General features: G+C 41.5%; 1 protein-coding gene across 1 annotated transcript in view; it reads left to right on the forward strand.

Moving 5' to 3' along the window:
* LOC125485705 (tumor necrosis factor receptor superfamily member 17-like) overlaps positions 1-23,043 on the forward strand; it is a 55,261-nt gene that overhangs the window by 30,238 nt on the left and 1,980 nt on the right. The window contains exons 2-3 of the mRNA XM_048609839.1: positions 5,369-5,530; positions 12,124-12,401. Of these exons, the coding sequence (XP_048465796.1) occupies positions 5,369-5,530; positions 12,124-12,395 (434 nt within the window). The 3' untranslated portion in view covers positions 12,396-12,401. The remainder of the gene's footprint in view (positions 1-5,368; positions 5,531-12,123; positions 12,402-23,043) is intronic.

The following is a 23,043-nucleotide window of genomic DNA, read 5'->3' on the forward strand; positions in this document are numbered from 1 at the left end:
CACCCATCCCGTACAGAAGATAACCTCAAATCCTAAATTTTGTCCACAAGTTTGGACCTTCAATTCTTTAGTTACTTTATTTCATTCATCACTCAATATCAAAGATGTTTGATGATTTAGACAAGAAAACTTTTCGCAGTCACCTGGAATGTACAATTAAATGATGTATAAAATGATAGCTTGTCTTATGCTTTAGTTTGTCACAAATGGGTTAAAATGAAATTACCACCTAGAGTTGGATTAAAATGCTCTGAACAGCATCAGTGTGCTTCAGTGAATTTTTAAGATCGGCCCACCTTGGTTGGTGTAATTTTTATTCCAGTTGCCATTCAGGGAGATTGTAAGGGCTTTCAGTGGGTTTGTCAATTAAGTGCAGAATTTATGTTTCGTTGAGGGCATTACAAACCTGTGTTGCTAAGAGAACTCAGATCTTCTGTCAGAAAGAGAAAATTATTTTGACACGGGGTTCAGTTCACATGTGTCAAAGAATAATGAGCAAGTCCACTATGCAACTCAGCTTTTTCAACACTTTTTTCAGTGAATCAATTGACTTTGATTCAAGAGATGCTGTGTACAAATGCCTTGCAATTGCAAGAACCTGAAAAAATGGTTTGACAACCTGACGCCAGATTGAAATAGAAGGATGGTTTCTGAGTACAATGAAATGTGAAGTGGAACTGGTATTGTGGCAGAAGTACAATCAACTCTGCAGTTTAGCTATTAGATTCTTTTTTAACCACATTCAGCAAGACTTTGACTTTTGCATTCTGTTCTTCTAAAAACAAATTACTAACTGAAACAAGTAACAACTGATTCGTGGTGAATCTGAGTAACTAAATGGTTTTGTGTTATCAGTAGATTATTGGAGCTCCTTGGATGAGGACACCTTTCAGAAACTGTTCCATCCTCCCTGTATTGCTGCATTCAACCGTTACACAAATGATTCCTGAATCATGACTTTCATTGTTCTCCCAGGGACTATGTTCTGAATATTAATCACTCTCTGCATGAAAAAGAATTTTCTGATATTAATCCTAAAGTTACCTTTCTCAGGTTTAAACTTGTCTGCCTTTGCTCAATGCACACTGCTCAATTGAAAGTAATATTCTGGGTTTATCTTTTTTCCACATGTTTATGAACTTATACTTGTGTATAAGATTATTATTTATTTCTTGTGTTCCTTTACTGAAATCCGTATCATTTGAGGTCACTTTAGTTTGAATGACTCTCATTGACCACGATAGAAATCAATAGGTTTCTGAATATTAAAAACATCATTGATATAGGGATAACATGGGAAAGTCGTATTCAGGTTGATCATCAGCCATTGAAATGTGAAATAGGATCAATGGGCTAAATGTCCTCCTCCTGTTCATAAATTCCTCATTTCCCAAGGCTGGAAATACATAGAGTATTCAAAGAGCACTCTGACTGGAGCGCTGTACTATTGTGTCACAAATGGGGGAAGATTCATGTATTAGTTTACAGGATCTGGCCAAATGTGGACACTCCCAAACATTGTGATTTTATAATATCTTCCATGTCTTCAAAATGTCACAGTGCACTGTACAATCAAATAATTAGTTCTAACTTTTGTTAGTCCATTTGAGATCATACTTTGCTTGTCTAACCTTGATGAAATTCTTTGTGTATTTGTCCAGTATGTTAAAAAGTATATCATTTCTCTTCTTCTGAAATAGCGACAAACATTCTTCTTCAATTCATCAGTTTAAATTCCTCCTAAATTTCTTTGCTTTTTCAAGAATGATTGCTATGATGTAGGAAAAATGAATGTATTCCTCATTATGCAAACAGTAACATTTTTAAAGAGGAAATCTCCTCACCTAGAGATAGTAAGAATTGCAGATGCTGGAGTCAGAGATAACACAGTGTGGAGCTGCAGGAACACAGCAGGCCAGGCAGCATCAGAGGAGGAGGAAAGTTGACGTTTCAGGTCAGGACCCTTCTTCAGAAATCGCGAAGGGGAAGGGAGGTGGGATATAAGTAGAGAGAGGAGGGGTGGGGCTGGGGAAGATAGCTGGGATGGTGATAGGTGAGTGCAGGTAGACAGTGGTGGGGATTGGTCAGTGAGGTTGGAAGGGCAGATAGATGGGAGAGAAGATGGACAGGTTGTGCCAGGTCAAGGTGGCAGGGATGAGAGGGAGGGTTGGACATGGGTTGAGGCTGGGGGTGGGGAGATTTTAAAACTGGTGAAATCCACGTTTAGGCCATCGGGCTGTAGCCTCCTCAGGTGGAATGTGAGGCGCTGCTCCTCCAGTTTGTGGGTGGTGTCATTGGGGCACTGGAGGAAGCCCAGGATTAATATGTCACCCAGGGAGTGGGAGGGGGCATTAAAATGGTTTGCGACTGGAAGATGTTATCGTTTGTTGCGTACAGAGTGCAGATGCTCTACAAGACGGTCTCCAAGTATCTGCTTGGTCTCAACGATGTAGAGGAGGCCACATTGGAAGCAGCGGATGCAGTAGACCAAGTTGACGGATGTGCAGGTGAACGCCTGTCTAATGTGCAAGGTTTATTTTGTGCCTTGAATGGAGGTGAGGGGGGAGATGTTGGGGCAGGTGTAGCACTTCCTGTGCTTGCAGGGAAAGGTGCTGCGGCTGGTGGGGTTAGTGGGGAGTGTGGAGCGGACGAGGGAGTTGCAGAGAGAGCGGTCCCTACGAAAGGCAGATAGGGATGGGAAGAGAAATATGTCTTTGGCTAGGGGGTCGGATTGTAGGTGGTGGAAGTGGTGAAGACTGATACATTGGATGCAGAGGTTGGTGTGGTGATATGTGAGCACATGGGGGATTCTGTCTTTGTTTTTGTTTGCGGGAGGGGATGTGAGGGCAGAGGTGCGGGAAATGCAAGAGATGCAGTTGAGGGAATTTTTGATCACTGGAGGGGGCAAGTTACAGTTCTTCAAATAGGAGGACATCTGGGATGTGCGGGAGTTGAACACCCCATCTTGGGAGGAGACGCGGTGGAGGCGGAGGAATTGTGAGTAAGGGATCGCATTCTTGCAGGAAGGTGGATGAGAGGAGGTGTAGTCCAGGTAGCTGTGGGAGTCGGTGGGCTTGAAATAGATGTAAGTTTCGAGGCCGTCAATAGAGATGAAGACAGAGGGGTCCAGGAGGGACCTCTGGTGTCACAGTGGTTCGCACTGCTGCCTCACAGCTCCAGGGACCTGGTTTCGATTCCACCCTCAGGTTACTGTCTGTGTGGAGTTTGCACATTCTCCCCGTGTCTGCGTGGGTTTCGTCCAGGTGCTCCGGTTTCCTCCCACAGTCCAAAGATGTGCAGGCGAGGTGGATTGGCCATGCTAAATTGCCCGTAGTGTTCAGGGATGTGTGGATTAGGGGGATGGGTCTGGGTGGGATGCTCTGAGGGTCGGTGTGGATTTGTTGGGCTGAAGGTTCTGTTTCCACACTGTGGGGATTCTATGATGATTCTATGATGATGAGAGGGAGGTATCGGAGATGATCCAGGTGAATTTGAGGTTGGGGTGAAAGGTGTCAGCAAAGTTGATGAACTGTTCAACCTCCTCATGGGAGCACAAGGCAGTGCTAACACAGTCATTAAAGTAGTGGAGGAAGAAGCAGGGATTTTGCCGGTGTAGGAGCGGAAGAGGGACTGTTCCACGTATCCTACGAAGAGGCAGGCATAGCTTGGGCCCATGTGGGTGCCCATGACCACCCCCTTAGTCTGTAGGAAGTGGGAGGAGTTAAATGAGAAGTTGTTAAGGGCAAGGAAGAGTTCAGTTAAGCGGATGAGGGTGTTGGTAGAGGGGGACTGGTTGGGCCTGCGGCCTGAGCTCCCTTCCTCCTCCCCATTTTTGAAGAAGGGTCTGGACCCGAAATGTCAACTTTCCTGCAATCTCTTCACCTAGTTGCCTATTAAAATTAGAAAACTGTTAGTTTATAAAGGATATGAACAATTTATTTTTGTCTATCACTGGCATTTTCCTAATTGAATGATTTGTGTTTTGTGAATCTTGATAACTTTGGAGATGTATTTGGAAGGAATGATTCAACCCACTCTTGTGATGAGTTAAATGAGCTTCAATGGACATTATTGATCTTGTAAAACATTGAAAAATCTTGTCACAGGCTTGACAGAATTGTTGCTGGGAAGGGTGCTTTTCCCCTGGTGGAGAGTTAGAATCATTATTCACTGTTTCAAAATAATGAGTTGACCAGTTATGACTGAGATGAGGAAACCTTTCTTCATTCAAAGGATTATGAATCTTTAGAATGATCTATCCCAGAAAGCTGTGGGCTCCCAGTCCTATATTTTTATGTCTTTCTTTATTAAATTATATCCCTCTTAGTCAACTTGCCTTAAATGCTTATGTACTTGCTGCTCAATATTTGGACAGGTTGGTCTAGTTTTAACATCATAACAATGGAGAAACTGTAAATCTTCAATGTCATCACTCTTCTCACACTGACAGCAACTTCTGGAATCTGCACATGTACAGTCAAGCATGGAAATCCAGAAGTTGCTGTCAGGGATACTGTGCATCTCCATAAGCATCAAATATTGAGTGGTTGCCTACTATCCAGAGTAGGTGATCAAGCCATCTACGTAAAGACACCTGAAGTCTCCATTTTCTGGCTGGTTTCTATTGTGAACAATGTAAACAATCGATCGAAGCTGACTGAAGACCTAACTTTACTTAAATACTATGGAGCTTTTAAATGGCTGAATACCAATCTGAATGAAAATTGCTGGTGTATTGCACGCATTTTAAATTCTCAACACCAGTCATCGATTACAGTGGTTTAGTGGCATTTGAACAATATAGGTAGCTCTCTGTGATGATTGCAAAGAAAGGGTTTACCTAGTTGGGGTTAGGGGTCTTGTGACACAGTGGTAGTGTTGCGAGCCAGAAGGCGTAGGTTCAAGTCTCACCTGATTCCGAAGTATGTCATAACATCTCCAAACAGGTTGAATAGTGAAGACTAGCTTAAGCATTGTATCTTGGCCATGTCAACAGAACAAGAGAATCAGCAGAATGATTTACTTCTTTTTGGGGGAATTTGAGCTCAGGCTACACTAATTGCTGAACATCTCCAAGCAGTGAATGTTGCTTTAGAGACCGAATGGAAGGAGAATGATGGAGAAGGTATTTTAACAGACTTCAACACTGTTTCAGTGACAGATGTTGGAAGCTGTTGTAATAAATATGAGCATATGATTTATTAGAAATTATTCTCATGGGTGGAATTTTTAAACAGCTTTCCATTTGAAGAGTTTGATTTAATTGATTGTATTATGAAATTATTATTGCCTTAAAAATGGATAATTGAGGAGCAGTGGGCATCTGCATTCAACTATAACAGGTATGAATTTGTTCTTTTTCACACAGAAATTCCAGAATCTTCCATGTCGATTTGGAGTAATGAGACGATTAGAAACTCCTGGGTTATTATTGGATTGTTTCCACTGTTACTTACAGTATTGTTTGTCTTCGCATTTGTCCTTCGAAAATTACACCAAAGGAAATCAAGTACATTGTTTAAATCAACAGGTGATGATAAAATCTTCAGATTTTTAGTAATGAATCATATGAAAATTTCAAGATTTTTAATGCAAGTAACCAATCATCTAATTGGAAAGATAACTTGAAATGCTTTCGACCTCAGAATTTACGTTTTAAGAGTTATCAAGCTAAAATATTCAAATTTTAGGTTAAAATATTCAAATTCAAAGGTTAGATAAAAGATTAGATCTACTTAAGCTGTTCCTTTGTTTGGAAACAAAGCTTGGAAAATTACATGATTGGAATCACCTCTTAAAATAAACCAAAGAATTGCTGATGCAAAAAATTAAAAACAAAAAAATAGAAATCACTGGGAAAACTGTTGTGAAGAAAGGTCACTGGATCTGAAATGTTAACTGTGTTTTCTCTCCGTCATGCTGCCAGACCTGCTGAGTTTTTCCAGCAATTTCTGTTTTTATTTCTGAAATTACTTCTTGTTGAGTACATCTGATGTGCAAACACCTACAATGTTGCAATAAAAGTAAAACATACAGGTCATGATAATAAAGTTGATCTTAGTTGGACAAGGTTATTGTCACCTTAAACTTACTAGATATTGGTATTGTGATTTTTGAAATTGCTAAATTTATATAGAATGTCAAACCTGAACATTAGAACAGGAAGAGCCCATTCAAACTGTCCTGCAATTCAATTCAATCATGACTGATCTTCTACCTCAGTGACACTTTCCCATGCCATCTCCAAGTCCTTATAATGTCATTTGTCTCTGGAAACTGATCAATTTCTTCCTTGAGCATGGTCAATGATTGAGCTTCTACAGCTTTCTGAGGTACAGAATTCCAAAGATTTCTCACCTGTCTTAAATGGCCTATCCTTCATTCTGAGATTATGTCCCCTAGTTCTACACTCATTATGAATTACAAATTTTTCTTGTCTAATTTTGTCAAATGGTAAAAATGTAACTTCCCTGTTCAACAGACCTAATTCCCTTTCGCTGACACAGTGAAGTATTCATTAAATTTCAGTGATTGGGAAAAGAACCAGAGGAAACATGAATAAAGAGATAACACAGAGTTGAGCTGCAGGAACACAGCAGGCCACAGCATCAGAGGAGCAGGGAAGTTGGCATTTCAGGTCAGGACCTTTCTTCAGAAATGGCGAGGGGGAAGGGGGCTCAGAAATAGAGAGAGGGGAGCTGGGGTTGGGGAGGGTAGATGGGATGGTGATAGGTGAGTGCAGGTAGGGAGTGGTGGGGATTGGTCAGTGAGGTGGGAGGGGCATATAGGTGGGAGAGAAGATGGAAAGGTTATGTCAAGTCAGGAAGGCGGGGATGAGAGGGAGGGTTGGACATGAATGAGGCCGGGGGTGGGAAGATTTTAAAACTGGTGAAATCCATGTTTAGGCCATCGGGCTGTAGGTTCCCGAGGTGGAAGATGAGGCGTTGCTCTTCCAGTTTGTGGGTGGTGTTATTGTGGCACTGGAGGAGGCCCAGGATGGACATGTCACCCAGGGAGTTGGAGCGGGAGTTAAAATGGTTTGCGACCGGAAGGTGTTGTCGTTTGTCACGAACAGAGCACAGATGCTCGACAAAACAGTCTGTGAGTCTCTGTCTGGTCTCACCGATGTAGAGGAGGCCACATCGAGAGCAGCGGATGCAGTAGACCATGTTGATGGATGTGCAGGTGAACCCCTGTTTGATGTAGAAGGTTTGTTTTGTGCCCTGAATGGACCTGAGGGGGGAGGTGGAGGGGCAGGTGTAGTACTTCCTGCGGTTGCAGGGAAAGGTGCCAGGAATTAGTGGGGAGTGTGGAGTGGACGAGGGAGTTGCGGAGAGCACGGTCCCTACAAAAGACAGACAGAGGTGGGGACTGAAATATATGCTGTGGTTGGTTCACTCACCAAGCTGGTTCATTCGTTCGCAGACGTATCATTACCCTGCTGAGTAACATCATCAGTGCAGCCTCCGATGAAGTGCTGTTGTGTTTTCCCGCCTGGTATTTAAACTCTGGGGTCTGTTGGAATTGGTTACCTCATTTCCAGTTTTTCTTCGCAGTGGTGTATATATAGGGTCTAATTCTACGTGTTTATTGATGGCTTTCTTGGTGGAGAACCAAGCTTCAAGAAATTCCCGTGTTTGTTTCTGTTTGGCCTGCCCTAAGATACTGATGTTGTCCCAATCGAACTGGTGGTTCTGCTTATCTGTGTGAATGGAGATGAATGAGTACTGGTCATGTATTTTTGTTGCTAGTTAGTGTTCATGTATTCTTGTGGCCAGCGTCCTTCCTGTCTGTCCAATGTAATGTTTCTCACAGTCTTTGCATATGATCTTGTATGTCACGTTGGTTCTGTCCATAGTGGGTAAGGGGTCTTTGGTTCGAGTTAGCAGTTGGTGTATGGTTGGCACAATATGCCCGGAAATGGGAAACCTACACCAAACAACAGAGCGCTACCCGCGAGCAACTCTACTTTCTACATGGATGCCTCAGGATCCAGGGATTACCGTGCAGTATTAGCTACAAACCTCCCATCAACAACCCACAAGCACATAGGACAACAGAACACCACGGCCGCAGAATCGTAAAGGTAATGATTAATGACGCACACAACCGGCTCCACTGATATGACAGGGAAATTACGTGCCAAAATACCCTATTCCTAGATGGAAGCAATCTAGAGTGGACAACAGACTTAGAAAGAGCCATTAACATCAGTCAACAAATAACAAGAACCAAGAAAAGACAAGAAAAACTAGCCAAACTAACCCACCAAAATGACAACCAAAGATCAGACACTTGGGTAAGAAACCTCTCAGACAGGACACTAACAGACACAGAGAAAGCTGTTCTCATATGTGGACTCAACTACAGCCACAGAGATTCTAACAGGACAGAGTTCCTAGCCACACTAGAGTCCACACTGCAGACCAACGGCATCAATGAGGAAACACAACAAGCCATAAGACAGACAGTGGTCCTGACACTGACCAGAAAGAACAAACTTAACACTCTTAACACATCAGAAAAGAAGGCCTTAGAAGGACTGAAAAAAGACAAAAACATCATAATCCTACCAGCAGACAAAGGACGCATGACAGTAATACTAAACAAAAGGGACTACCTCACTAAAGCACAGACACTACTAGCAGACACGAATGCATACCAGCAAGCGTAAATAGACCTGACACTACAACTGGGTAATGAAATAATCAACACAATAAAGAGACTCAAACAGACCGGACAAATCAACAAAGCCGACTACCTATAAATGAAACCTGAAGGGACAAACACCCTCTGATTCTATGGCCTCCCAAAAGTACACAAATCGGAAGTACCCCTCAGACCCATAGTCTCCCTCCCAGGCACGCCATCACACAGGTTAGCCAAGGAGTTACAAAGAGGACTAAAGCACCTCGTCAGCAAATCACCCCATTCAATCCACTCAGCCCAGGAGTTCCTCAATTCTCTCGAAGACATTAGAGTAGACGAGGACGAGACCATGGTGTCCTTTGATGTTACCGCCCTATTCACATCGATTGACATACCACTGTCAAGAGAAACATGAGCAACACTTCTAAAAGAACGAGACCTGAGTGACACCATCTCCACAGGCAACAAGCTGAAACTATTGGACCTATGCCTCAGGACCCACTTTACCTTTAATGGCCAAATCTATGAACAAATCAATGGAACACTCATGGGGTGACCTATCTCTGGACTAATAGCAGAAGCGGTGATGCAGAGACTTGGAAGTATAGCCCTTCCGCAGATCCAACCCAAACTATGGATCCGATACGTGGACAACACTTTCGTCATCATCAAATGTACTAAAAAGGAGACACACCAACTTATAATCAATACTCTCACCAGCAACAAATTCACCAGGAAGAAGAAAAAAACGAACAGCTCCCATTCCTGGATGTCATGGTAGAACGCAGGGCCAACAGGGAATTTCTGACAAAGGTACACAGAAAGGCCACACACACGGATCAAGTCCTGAATTTCAACAGCAACCACCCCAACACCCACAAACGGAGTTGCGTAAAAACACTACTTAAATGAGCAATAACACACTGCAGCAACCTGGAACTATGCCAAAACAAAGAATACCTCTACCAAGTATTTAAGGACAACAGATACCCAAATAGTAGGGTCCGACGATGCCTATCACACAAACAACAACAGGAAGATACAGTACGCTCTGACACACTCGTCATGTTACCATACATCAAGAACATATCCGAACTGACCACAAGACTCCTACGACCATTGGCCATCAGAGTGACACACAAACCTATGTCAACCGTACGCCAACTGCTAACTTGAACCAAAGACCCCTTACCCACTATGGACAGAATCAACGTGATATACAAGATCCTATGCAAAGACTGCGACAAACATTACATTGGACAGACAGGAAGGACACTGGCCACAACAGTACATGAACACCAATTAGCAATAAAAAGCCATGACCAGTACGTACTCATCTCCATTCACACAGATAAGGAGAATGACCAGTTCGATTGGGACAACATCAGGATCCTAGGACAAGCCAAATAGAGACAACACAGGAATTTCTAGAGGCTTGGTTCTCCACCAAGAAGACCATCAATAGACACGTAGAATTAGACCCTATATATACACCACTGCAAAGAAAAACCGGAAATGAGGTAACCAATTCCAACAGACCCCAGAGTTTAAATACCAGGTGGGAAAACACAACAGCACTTCATTGGAGGCTGAACTGATGATGTTACTCAGCAGGATAGTGAAACGTCTGCGAACAAATGAACCAGCTTTGTGAGTGAACCAACCACAGCATCTACAACCCAAGCTACAAAATCTACTCAAGAACCTTGCAGGGAAATATATCTTTGGTTGTGGGGTCGGATTTTAGTTGGCGGAAGTGGCAGAGAATGATACGTTGGATACATGAATAAAGTTGTTTTTCAAATACAATAACTGGATTGGAATGCACTGCCACATAGCATGGTGGTGAAATAACTCCATGAAGGCTGGTATTTTGTCACCAAGTCACCTTTATCTACACATACATAGTACATGACATAGACCCAGCTATCTCAGAGCTGGCTCCTAGAGTAAACAGAACCCCTGACATTCCCGTTTATATCTGTCAATCAGGACTCCCTGATTTGACCAGATTAATAGCCCAAATCAGGAAATTCATATTCTATGAGGTCCACCTGGCTGACTTCATTACAATCACTACAGTGGATACATGTTCAATAATAGTCTTCTCAGGTAATTTGATAAATACTTGAAAGATTAAAGAAAAACAGAGGTTTGGTGAAAGGACAGGTAAATGACCCCACCACATAGCCCATCAAATGGGTCTTAATGGGTCAAATGACTTCCATCTGTGTGATACAATTCCGTATACTCTGCACAATTCAGTGCTGTCTCCATACATTGGAATAATCATCAGTGTTAAGATATAAATGTCAACTCCGTATGTCCAGAATAATTAAATTATCAGTGAACTGAGCGATTTATAGTGATACAAAATTTAAAGTTTTCCACATTACTGATATTGTGTGACACTTTCTAAGCAACATAAAAAAGAGGATAAATAAAAGAGAAGCGAATGCATTAGGCTTGAATTTGCAGCAAGCTATCTTGGCACTCAGTGCTCTGCCACACACCACTGATCATAATGTTTGGAGGAAAGAAAATCATATTTATATAATTTTAAAATCCTGAGTCAATGTGGAGAAAGCTGAATTGCAGAAGATAAGAATATTGATACATGGCATACAAGGCTGGAGAAACTCAGCAGGTCTGGGAGCATCTGCAGAATGAGAAATAAATTTAATGTTTCAAGTCCAGTATGACTATTCTTTGGAACGGAAGGGGCTGGAAAATTTATGGTTTTTATGCTGTTGATAGAGGGGGAGGAGGATCAAGTGGAAAAGATGGTGAGCGTGTTCAGGGAAAAAGACAAAGGGAGTGCTAGTGGTGGTAGTTGCATGATATATGTGATGAATAGGTGATAATAGTAGGTCTGAATAGTACAATATAGGTCAGCCCTGCTGTGGGCATAACCATGCCATCAGCATACCAGAGAGTGCTGTTAGGGGCTGGGTAGGTGGAATGGAGGTATATTTGAAATGGAGGTCAGTGTTCATGTTCTAAAGTTGTTGAACTCACTGTTGAGCCCTGAAGACTGTAAAATGCCTCAGGGGACAATGAGCTGCGGTACTTCCAGTATGCATTGGGCTTCACTGAATGGAAATTTTAGCATCAGAGCAAGATGGTGTATTGAAATGGCCAGCAACTGGAAGGTCAGGTCATTTTTGCAGACAGAGCAGAGACATCTTGCGATGCAGTTATGAAGTTTGCATTTAGTCTTACCAATTTAGAGGAGACGGCATTGTGAACAGTGAACATCGTATTTGATGTTCTGAAGAAGAGTCATTGGACCCGAAGTGTTAATTCTGATTTCTCTCCACACATGCTGCCAAACCTGCTGGGTTTCTCCACATATTTCTGTTTGTGTTACAGAATTTGCTGAATTGTGTGTAAAAATGTAGGATGGTAGGTACATGCATGTATTGTTTCTCAACTTACAAGGTCATTGCGTATTTATTTACATTCCGATTTCAGAGGTTACATTCGATAGCAATGCCATTGCTTCAGGTTTCAAGGAACACACATTGGCTAAAGATGCACAAAGATTCTCTCCTGAGAGGAATCAACAATCTGAACAGTGTGTGGAAAGTGAAGTTACCAATTGCACATCTCAAGGAAATGAAATGAAGATGTTGGTAGCAGGTACTCAGGAAAACTGTGACTGTGATGCTTCACTTCCTTTACCAGCCACTGAAGAAGGAGCGACAATTCTTGTCACAACCAAAACTGTGGAATGGTGTGGCTAGCAAAAGGTACAGCAAAAAGATCTGATTTCTAAACTGCACATAAACTGACTAGGTCTCTGCAAACTTGTTGCTGAAAGAGACCTCAGCGAATCTGAATCCACACTTGAAGTAACAAGTGATAGGAAATAATCTGAAATGTAAGATGATCATTTGGTACGAACTTGTTGACAAACATCGTTGATTTAAATTAAAATACACATATTTGATGTTTTACAAACTGTAATTCCTACATTCCTTAAGTAGACTCACAAAGCATATGGACTTGATTTTTCCAGTACAGCAATATTTCTTCACAATGAAAACATACAGTGCCTAACAGATGCTTTTGTTATGATCCCAGCTGATAGTTATTCTGAACAAATCAGATCCCAGAGAGAAGCCTGGCTTGATAGATTAAAGTTTTTATTTTTGTAGTTTTGTGACCTACATTTCTAGCATTGATAGTGACTTTAAAGGGTTTCAAGAAATTTAGTGTGGCTAAAACTGGTGTGGTGGCTAACATGGCTTTTAAATTCTCAAATGCCTCCTGGCATTGTTCTGTCCACTGAAATTTCATGTTCCTCTTTAGCAAATCCATCAGCGGAGCCACCATGCTACTACAGTATGGTAAAAACTTCCAGTAGAGTCCGCTCAATCCCAGAAATCAAAGCACCTCTTCCTTTGAGGATGGGCTTTGAAATTCCTCAATAGCATTCGTCTTCACATTCCTCGGGGTCATCCTTCTATGTCTGATGTTGTGTCCCAAGGATGTCACTTCTGCCTTCACAAATTCAGTTTTTGTTAAATTTATAACCAGTTTTGCCTCCCGTCGTCTTTCAAAGTGCTATGCCAAATGCACCATGTGATTTTTCCATGAAGGCTAAAGATCACTAAGTCATCTATATAGACGGCACAATTAGTCAATCCTGCCACAACTCTGTTCATAAGTCTTTGAAATGCGGCTGGTGCATTCTTCATTCCAAAGGGCATTACTTTAAATTGGTACAGCCCATTTGGGGTTATAAACGCTAAAAATTCTTTTGCTGTCTCTGACAAAGGTACTTGCCAGTAACCACGAAGTAAGTCCAACTTTGTGATGTAAGTGGCTTGTCCAGCTTTTTCCACACAGTCCTTCAGCCTTGGAATTGGGTATGAATCTGATTTAGTTACAGCATTGACCTTCCAATAATCCATGCAGAACCATTGAGTACCATCAGGTTTGGGAACACGATCAGCGAACTCCACACTCTTTGACTTGGCTCGATGATGTCTCCTTGGAGCATCTCTTCCACTTCCTTCTTTATCTGTGCGGCTTTGAGAGGATTAAGCCTGTAGGGGTGTTGTTTTAAAGGATCAGCATTCCCTACTTAAACCTCATGTATTATAATATTAGTTCTCCCCATTCTATACCTATATATGTCCTCATTTTGCTGCAACAAACCTTTCAATTCAGTTCTCTCTTCCTGAGACAGTTAGCTCACTATCCCATCCCATTCTCCAAGGACATCCTCATTATTTAATTTATTTTGAGGCACATCAAAATCTAAATCATCTGGATTTGATCTCTCACTCTGAGGGGCAGTAACTAATACCTGTTTCTTCAGTTCCCTGTCCCTGTCATAGTAAAGTTTCAGCATATTCACACGACATATCTGATAAAGTTTTTTCCGATCTGGCATCTTTACCAGATAATTCACCTAACTCACTTTCTTCTCAATCTGATAAGGACTACTAAACCTTGCTTTGAAGGGATCTCCTACCATTGGTAACGGCACTAATACTTTATCCCATGGGCAAATGTATGAATTTTAGATTTCTTTGCTTCTTGCTTCATTAGGTGCTGTGCCACCTTCAGGTGTGGTCCAGCTAATTCACCTACTCTGTTTAATCTTTCTCTCACCTCAGAGACATAATCCAACTGTGAAATCTCTGACTTTGGACCAATCAACATTTCCTTAATTAAATTTAAATGCCCTCCTACTTTGAGTCCGACTATCAACTCAAAAGGAGTAAACTGCGTCAGTTCATTTCGGGCATCTGTAATGGCAAACAATATAAATTGGATACCTTTACCCCAATCATTTGGAAAATCCTGGCAAGAAACCATCAGCGTGGATTTTAGGGTCTGATGCCACCTTTCCAATGCTCCTTGGGATTCAGGGTGGTACACACTTGTGTTGGATGCCTGAACTGTCCATGACCTCCTTAAACAGTTTGGCAGTAAAATTGGACCCTTGGTCTGACTGAATCTCCCTGGGTAGGCCATAACAGGTAAAGAAAGCAAGCAACTCCTCCACAACCATTTTTGCCTTAACGTTCCGTAATGGAATTGCCCCTGGAAATCTGGTAGACACATCCATTATGGTTAGCAAATACTGGTTTCCACTTTTGGTTTTAGGGAGGGGACCTACACGATTGATCATGAACAACGTGAAAGGTTCTTCAAATGCAGGAATTGGCGTTAAAGGTGTGGGTTTTATTTCTGCCTGTGGCTTTCCTACCATTTGACACATATGACAGGTATGGCAAAATTCAACCACATCCTTATGTAATAAGGTAATAGAAATGCTTTTGTATCTTAACCTGAGTCTTCCTCACTCCGAGATGACCTCCTACAGGTAATTCATGTGCTACCCACAATACTTCCTGTCTGTATGCTACTGGCAACACAATCTGGTGAACCCTTGACCATTTCTCCTATGTATGAACCTGCTGCAGTCTCCATTTTCACCTTAGGATTCTATCCTCATGATAATAACATGCAGGAATACATTCTATTCCTTTTCGAAGTAGGCTTTATGACAAAAACCTTTTATTGCCCATCTTTTTGTTGTCACTCCATTAATCTGTCAGAACTAAACACCTCTGCGTGATCCTCTACCTGCTTATGTTCTTCCTTTACCATTTCAGCAAACAGGTTATCAGCCAACTGGACCTCAACTCCTTCGTCTCTCTCTTTGGTTTTTCCTTCTTGCTGTTACTTACGACTGTGGGATCTTGTTACCACACAATCCAGAAAAATTCCAGGGTATTGTTCTTTTAACTCCTCAGTTCCCTGGTTTTCCTTCAGCTTCTCCACCTCTAGGGGTGTCACTCTCACCTTTGATCCTGCTAGGTCATTTCCAAGAACAAACTGTATTCCTGGAATAGACACTCTTTCAATCATTCCCACTGTCACTTCCCCAGTCTTGATTGAACTTTCCAACCTGATCTTACACAGGCTAAATCTCGCTCCATTTATTCTTCAGATTGCCACTCTCTCCGGTAACATTTCAGAAAGAGTACAAATACTTTAATGTCTTACTATTAGAGACTGGTTAGCTCCCGTATCTCGCAATATTTTAACTTCTTTACCTTCTCCCCCTGTTCTTCCTGTGTAAACCTTACCCACAGAGGTGAGGACTTTGTAGAGATCGGGCACAGTCTCACAATCCAGCCCGTAACTAGGCTGTGCACTCTCCTGCATCTCCTTGACTTCTTTTGGGATTTCCTTCATTACTTCAACTAATCCCATTGATTTAGCCTCTCTTACCAGCTCTTCTCACTGTTTGAACTTTCTGTACCTCAACATGAGTTGTTATCATTTCTGGAAGTGAGTTTTTGAATTCATCCAGCAGAATAATCTCTCTAAGATCCACATATGTCTTTTCTATCTTTAATGCTCTCACCCATCTATCGAAGTTACAATGTTTAATTCTTTCAAACTTGATATAAGTCTGACCTGGTTCCTTCCCTGTATTTGTGAACTGTTGTCTATATGCTTCTGGTACCAATTCATAGGCACTCAAAATAGCCTGTTTCACTCCTTCATGGTCTCCTGACACCTCCTCTGACAATACTGCAAAGACTTCACTAGCTCTGCCGACCAACTTCATCTAAATTAACATTACCTACGTAGACTCTGGCCAATTCATCTGCCTAGCCAACTTGTCAAAGGAAATAAAAAAGGCTTCTACATCTTTTTCAACAAGTTTTGGTAATGTTTGGACTTATTTGTATATATCCCTACCAGGCTGTTGGCTACAATGAGCTTGCTCATCTTGTACTTTTCCTCCTGCATCTTTTCCAATTTGGACATTCTTTCCCTTTCTTCTCTCTCTTTTTCCCTCTCTTCTGTCTCTCTTTTCATTTGTTCTTTCCTCTGCTTGTAACCGTAATTCAAACTGTTTCTGTTGCCTTTCATTCTCTAACTCCAGTTGTCAAATTTGCAATTTAATTTTTTCTAGCTCCCCTGCACTTTCCTGTTTCTCTGGTATACCGAAATGCTTGACTAACTCCTTTACAATTTCAGCTTTCCTCTTGTCCCTAGTCAAACCCAATTCTAGCCTGTTTGCTAATTCTAAAAGTATGTCCTTCCTCTGTCTTTAAGAACATAGAACAGTACAGCACAGTACAGGCTCTTCAGGCTACGATGTGCTGACCTATTATCCTAAACTTGCAAACTTCCTTGGCAAATTTGGGAAGCATCTTCAAATTCCCAAGAACTTCTTTAACAATGTTAACAGCTATTTCCCTCACTTTTTATTTAACTAACCACAAGTAACCAAAATTAAACAGATTTTTGTCACCTCAGTTTTATTTAAAGATCTAGGACACTAACCCCCAAATTTGTTTAAATTTTCCAAATCCATTCAGATCCTGTACACAAACTGGCCAGATCCTGGACTTGAGCCCCCAAGCTGTTATGGAGAAAGAACATAAGAACTAGGAGCAGGAGTAGGCCGTCCGGCCTTTCGAGCCTGCTCCGCCATTCAATAAGATCATGGCTGATCTTTTCGTGGACTCAGATCCACTTACCCACGTTCTCACCGTATCCCTTAATTCCTTTATTGTTCAAAAAAAATCTACCTTATCTTTAAAAACGTTTACTGAAGTAGCGTCAACTACTTCACTAGGCAAGGAATTCCATAGATTAACAACCCTCTGGGTGGAGAAGTTCCTTCTCAATTCAGTCCTAAATCTGCTCCCTCTAATCTTGAGGCTATGCCCTCTTGTCCTAGCTTCACCTGCCAGTGGAAACATCCTCTCTACTTCTATCTTATCTATTCCCTTCATAATTTTATATGTTTCTATAAGATCCCCCCTCAATCTTCTGAATTCCAATGAATATAATCCCAATCTACTCAGTCTCTCCTCATAAGCCAACCCCCTCAACTCTGGAATCAACCTAGTGAACCTCCTTTGCACCCCCTCCAGTGCCAGCACATCCTTTCTCAAGTAAGGAGACCAAAACTGCACACAGTACTCCAGGTGTGGCCTCACCAGCACCTTGTACAGCTGCAACATAACCTCTCTGCTTTTAATCTCAATCCCTTTAGCAATGAAGGACAAAATTCCATTTGCCTTCCTAATTACTTGTTGTACCTGCAGACCTACCTTCTGTGATTCATGCACAAGGACACCCAGGTCCCTCTGCATAGCAGCATGCTGCAACTTTTTACCATTCAAGTAATAATCCTTTTTACTATTACTCCTGCCAAAATGTACGACTTCACATTTATTACATTGTATTCCATCTGCCAGACCTTTGCCCACTCACTCAATGTATCTATGTTCCTCTGCAAAGTTTCACAGTCCTCTGCACACCTTGCTCTGCCACTCATCTTAGTGTCATCTGCAAACTTTGACACCCTACACGTGGTCCCCAACTCCAAATCATCTATATAAATTGTAAATAATTGCGGTCCCAACACCGATCCCTGAGGCACACCACTAGTCACTGACTGCCAGCTAGAATAGTACTCATTTATCCCCACTCTTTGCTTCCTGTTAGTCAACCAATCTCTATCCATGCTAATACTTTACCCTTAACGCCATGCATCCTTATCTTATGTAGTAGCCTCTTGTGCGGCACCTTGTCGAAGGCCTTTTGGAAATCTAGGTACACCACATCCACTGGGTCCCCATTGTCCACTTTGCTCGTAATGTCTTCATAGAATTCCAAAAAATTTGTCAAGCATGACCTGCCCTTCATGAACCCATGCTGCGTCTGCCCAACGGGACAATTTCTATCAAGATGCCTTGCTATTTCTTCCTTGATAATAGACTCAAGCATCTTCCCCACTGCAGAGGTTAAGCTAACCGGTCTATAATTCCCCATCTTTTGTCTACTTCTGTTCTTAAACAGTGGCGTCACATTTGCTGTTTTCCAATCTGCTGGGACTGCCCCAGAGTCCAGCGAATTTTGGAAAATTACCGCCAGTGCACCTGCTATTTCTCCCACCATCTCTTTTAGTACCCTGGGATGCATTCCATCAGGGCCAGGAGACTTATCAATCCTTAGCTCCATTAGCTTGCCCAACACTACCTCTTCCGTAATAATGATTGTTTCCAGGTCCTCATCTACCTTTGTCTCTTTGTCAATGACTGGCATGTTATTAGTGTCCTCCACTGTGAAGAACGATAAAAAATACCTGTTCAATGCCTCGGCCATTTCATCATATCCCATAACTAAATTCCCCTTCTCATCCTGTAAAGGGCCAACATTTACTTTAGCCACTCTTTTTCGTTTTATATATTTATAGAAACTTTTGCTATCTGTCTTTATATTCTGTGCTAGGTTTTTCTCATGTTCTATTTTGCTTTTCTTTATAGCTCTTTTTGTGGCTTTCTGTTGACCTTTAAAGTTTTCCCAATCTTCTAGTTTCATGCTGTTTTTGGCCACTTTGTATGCCTTCTCTTTCAATTTGATGGCCTCCCTTATTTCTTTAGTCACCCATGGCAGATTACCCCTTTTCTTACAGTCCTTCCTTTTCACTGGAATATACTTTTGCTGAGCACTTTGAAAAATTGCTTTGAAAGTCATCTACTGCTCGTCAACTGTCCCACCATAAAATCTTTGTTTCCAGTCTACTTTAGCCAAGTCCTCCCTCATTCTATTGTAGTTCCCCTTGTTCAAGCACAGGACCCTGGTATTGGATTTTATCTTCACACTCTCCATCTGTATTCTAAATTCAACCATACTGTGATCACTCCTTCCAAGAGGATCCCTAACTATGAGGTCATTAATTATTCCTGTCTCATTACACAGGACCAGATCTAGGATAGCTTGCTCCCTCGTTGGCTCCATTACATACTGTTCAAGAAAACTATCGTGGATACACTGAACGAACTCCTGCTCAAGGCTACTCTGACCGAGCTGGTTCGACCAATCTACGTGTAGATTAAAATCCCCCATGATAATTGCCGTACCATTTTTACAGGCATTAGTTATTTCTTTGTTTATTGCCCACCCCAATGTGATGTTATTATTTGGTGGCCTATAGACTACGCCTATCAGTGACTTTTTCCTCTTAGAATTTCTAATTTCCACCCAAATGGATTCAACCTCATTCTCCATAGAACCAATATCATCTCTCAGCACTGCCCTGATGTCGTCCTTGAATATCAGAGCTACACCACCTCCCTTACCTTCCTGTCTGTCCTTCTGAATAGTCTGGTACCCTTGGATATTTAACTCTCAGTTGTGACCATCCTGTAACCATGTCTCCGTAATGGCTACCAAATCATGTTCATTTGCGATGATTTGTGCCGTTAACTCATCAACCTTGTTACGAATGCTACGAGCATTCAGGTAAAGTGCCTTTATGCTAGCTTTCTTACCCTCATGATTTCCAACATCTCTAATAATATCTCCTGAGTTATCCTTCCTTTTTGCTTCTTTCATAGTCGCCTTAAACCCTCCTGCACACATGCTAACCTGCTGCTTACCTTTTTATTTACCATCATACTCCCTGTCATTTTCCCTTTCCCTCCCCCCAACTCACTAGTTTAAAGTCCTAGTGACCACCCTATTTAGCCTTTTCGCTGGAACACTGGTTCCAGATTGGTTCAGGTGGAGACCGTCCCATCGGTACAGATCCCTCCGGTTCCAAAACTGATGCCAATGCCCCATGAAATGGAACCCCTCTTTCCCACACCACTCCCTTAGCCATGTGTTTACTTCCCTAATTTTCTTATCCCTAAGCCAATTTGCACGTGTCTCTGGCAGTAATCCGGAGATTATGACCCTCGAGGACCTGTTCCTTAATTTCGTTCCTAGTGCTTGATAATCCCCAAACAGGTCCTCCATCCTAGCCTTGCCTATGTTGTTAGTCCCAACGTGGACCACAACAACTGGATGAATGAAAGAAAATCCCTGATATACACTTTATCAGAAACAAGTAACAAATTATTTACTTAACCCTAACAGTGAACAAATTAAAGAACTACTAACAAACAGAACAATTTTCCCCAACTCCTAACTATTCCCTAACTGAACAAGATTCTACTGGTATGCTATTCCACTAAACATGAGTCCCACTTATATAACGCAAGTAGTAAGAAAAAAAATTAAAACTTGTTCCCTCAAAATCCACAAAGAATGTGTCTTCCGGAATGCTCTGCCTTCTCCACTGTCTCTCCAGTCATAAACCCCTTTCTTCTGCTGATCTGGGTGTCAGGGATGTTTTCTCTGTGAATTCTTCTGTGAGAACTCTTAGTTAAAAGTGCCATGGTTCTTTAATGGATAGATGGTGCCTTCTTAGAGAGCTTAGCGATTCCTTGTGAGAGCTAGATGCTTGTTCTTAGATGACAGTTTGCTCTCACATTGATTTTCAAAATCCCTCTCCTTGTATACCTTGGATGACATCAATTTTCTTACAATAGCATTGGTCTGAGGTTGTCAAAACCATCAGATTTAAACTCAAGTGACTTTCAATCACCAAGTGCTTGGTTTAAATTAATTAGCTGATTCCAGCTATTTACCAAAACATCAAAACAAGCCTAGGGCTTCCAATCACACAGTCAATTGATACATGTTTCCATCTTAGAACTGGCTGTACATCTTAAGCTACATACAGACATTTTTTTTTCTGTATAAATCTCTAAGCTTAGAAAAGCACTTTACCTCTTAAAGGGATCACACACTTGTTCTCCCTTATCATTTTTTTACAAACATATTCTTGCTCCCTGCCTTCCAATTCACAATTACTCGACACAACTTTGTAATATTCTATCCTACATGTGACTCCAGACCCAGAGCAATGTGTTGACTCCCAACTGTTGTTTGGGAAATTAGGGATGGACAATAAATGCTGGCCTAGCCAGTGACACTCACATCCTGCGAATGAATACATAGTTGGTACCATAAATGTAAATGGTTTAGACTGTCAAAGGGGAATCATGATGTAAAATTTGGACATGATAACAAATTGGAGGACTGCACCAAAATATGGGATGATATAAAATGGCTTGTGGAGTTTGTGAATAATGGCAAATTAATTGAAATACAATAAAATGTGAGCTGGAATTCCAAGTAGCAATGCAGATGATAAAGCCCAATCAATGGGGGAAGTTTATTGGAGTTATTACAATCACAAATTTATGCATATTTACAGTGCAATCTAATGAAATACCAGTAACTTTTTATTTTAAAATGAATGAAGTTTGAAATTACACGATACCGTTGTTTTAAAGAACACATTAAACTTTGTTTTACTTTTCTAACTTATATAATAATGTACTGGTATGTACAAATTAAAGTCAAACATCCAGAATTAACATGAGGTAGCTATGGATTAACAGCTGAATTCCTATGGTTGGATACCCCACCATGCATGTCAAAGAATAGATGTGGTTAAGACAGGTTCCAGAGATCTCTCAACAACATCCTCCGATATAGTGATGCTACGAGTTCCCAAAATCTTGTTAAAGCAATTATTTGCTTCTGACGATCTAGCTTTGGAACTCCCTCAAAGACTGTTCCGTCATGGAACATCTCAACGACTACTCTTGTCTTGGTAGCTCATCATTTTCTAAACGCCATTGCAAAATTTCTTGAGAATGCCCAGTGACTGTTTCTTGAGACATTAATTTCTCCTGACTGCCTAGTGCTCGGATGGTGATGGCTAGCATGAGGGGACATAGCTTTAAATTGATGGGTGATAGATATAGGAAGATGTCAGAGGTAGGTTCTTTACTCAGAGAGTAGTAAGGGTGTGGAATGCCCTGCCTGCAAAAGTAGTAGACTCGCCAACTTTAAGGGCATTTAAATGGTCATTGGATAAACATATGGATGATAATGGAATAGTTTAGTTTAGATGGGCTTCAGATTAGTTTCACAGGTCGGCGCAACATTGAGGGCCGAAGGGCCTGTACTGTGCTGTAATGTTCTATGTTCTATGTTCTATGACTGTGAACATCAGCATCTCTGCTGCCTTATTGACCAGCAGCCCAAAGGTAGCAGCCTTCTGCTTGAACTGCCACCAACCAACATGGAGTCACCTTCTCTAATTCTCACTGGCTGTTGAACTGCTGTTCAATGATCCTTAAACTATTTTGCTTGATCTATCGAAAACCATCACAACAAGCTTTGCCCCTGTTCCTTGGCAATGTTGAATGCAGCAACCTTTGGAACAACTAGAGCCGATGTTATAACTTCCAGCAAATGAACTCTTCACAAGCTGCCAGCTTCAAACACACACAACAAAAACTGATCTTAGTACAGGGCTAATCCATGGGGGAGGAGGTTACAATATCAGGGAGGTACGGCTAAATTTATATAGAAGTTAGGCTTGCTCACTCATTTACTGAAATTTTACACAGAAGCATTGACCCCATCCCCTGATCAAAATATCAGGAGCACGTCCACTTCCAAAGGGTGGGAAACCTTAATCTAATTTTATGGCCA

Source organism: Rhincodon typus, chromosome 21 (assembly GCF_021869965.1).
Source record: "Rhincodon typus isolate 14 chromosome 21, sRhiTyp1.1, whole genome shotgun sequence".
Classification (NCBI taxonomy): Eukaryota; Metazoa; Chordata; class Chondrichthyes; order Orectolobiformes; family Rhincodontidae; genus Rhincodon; species Rhincodon typus.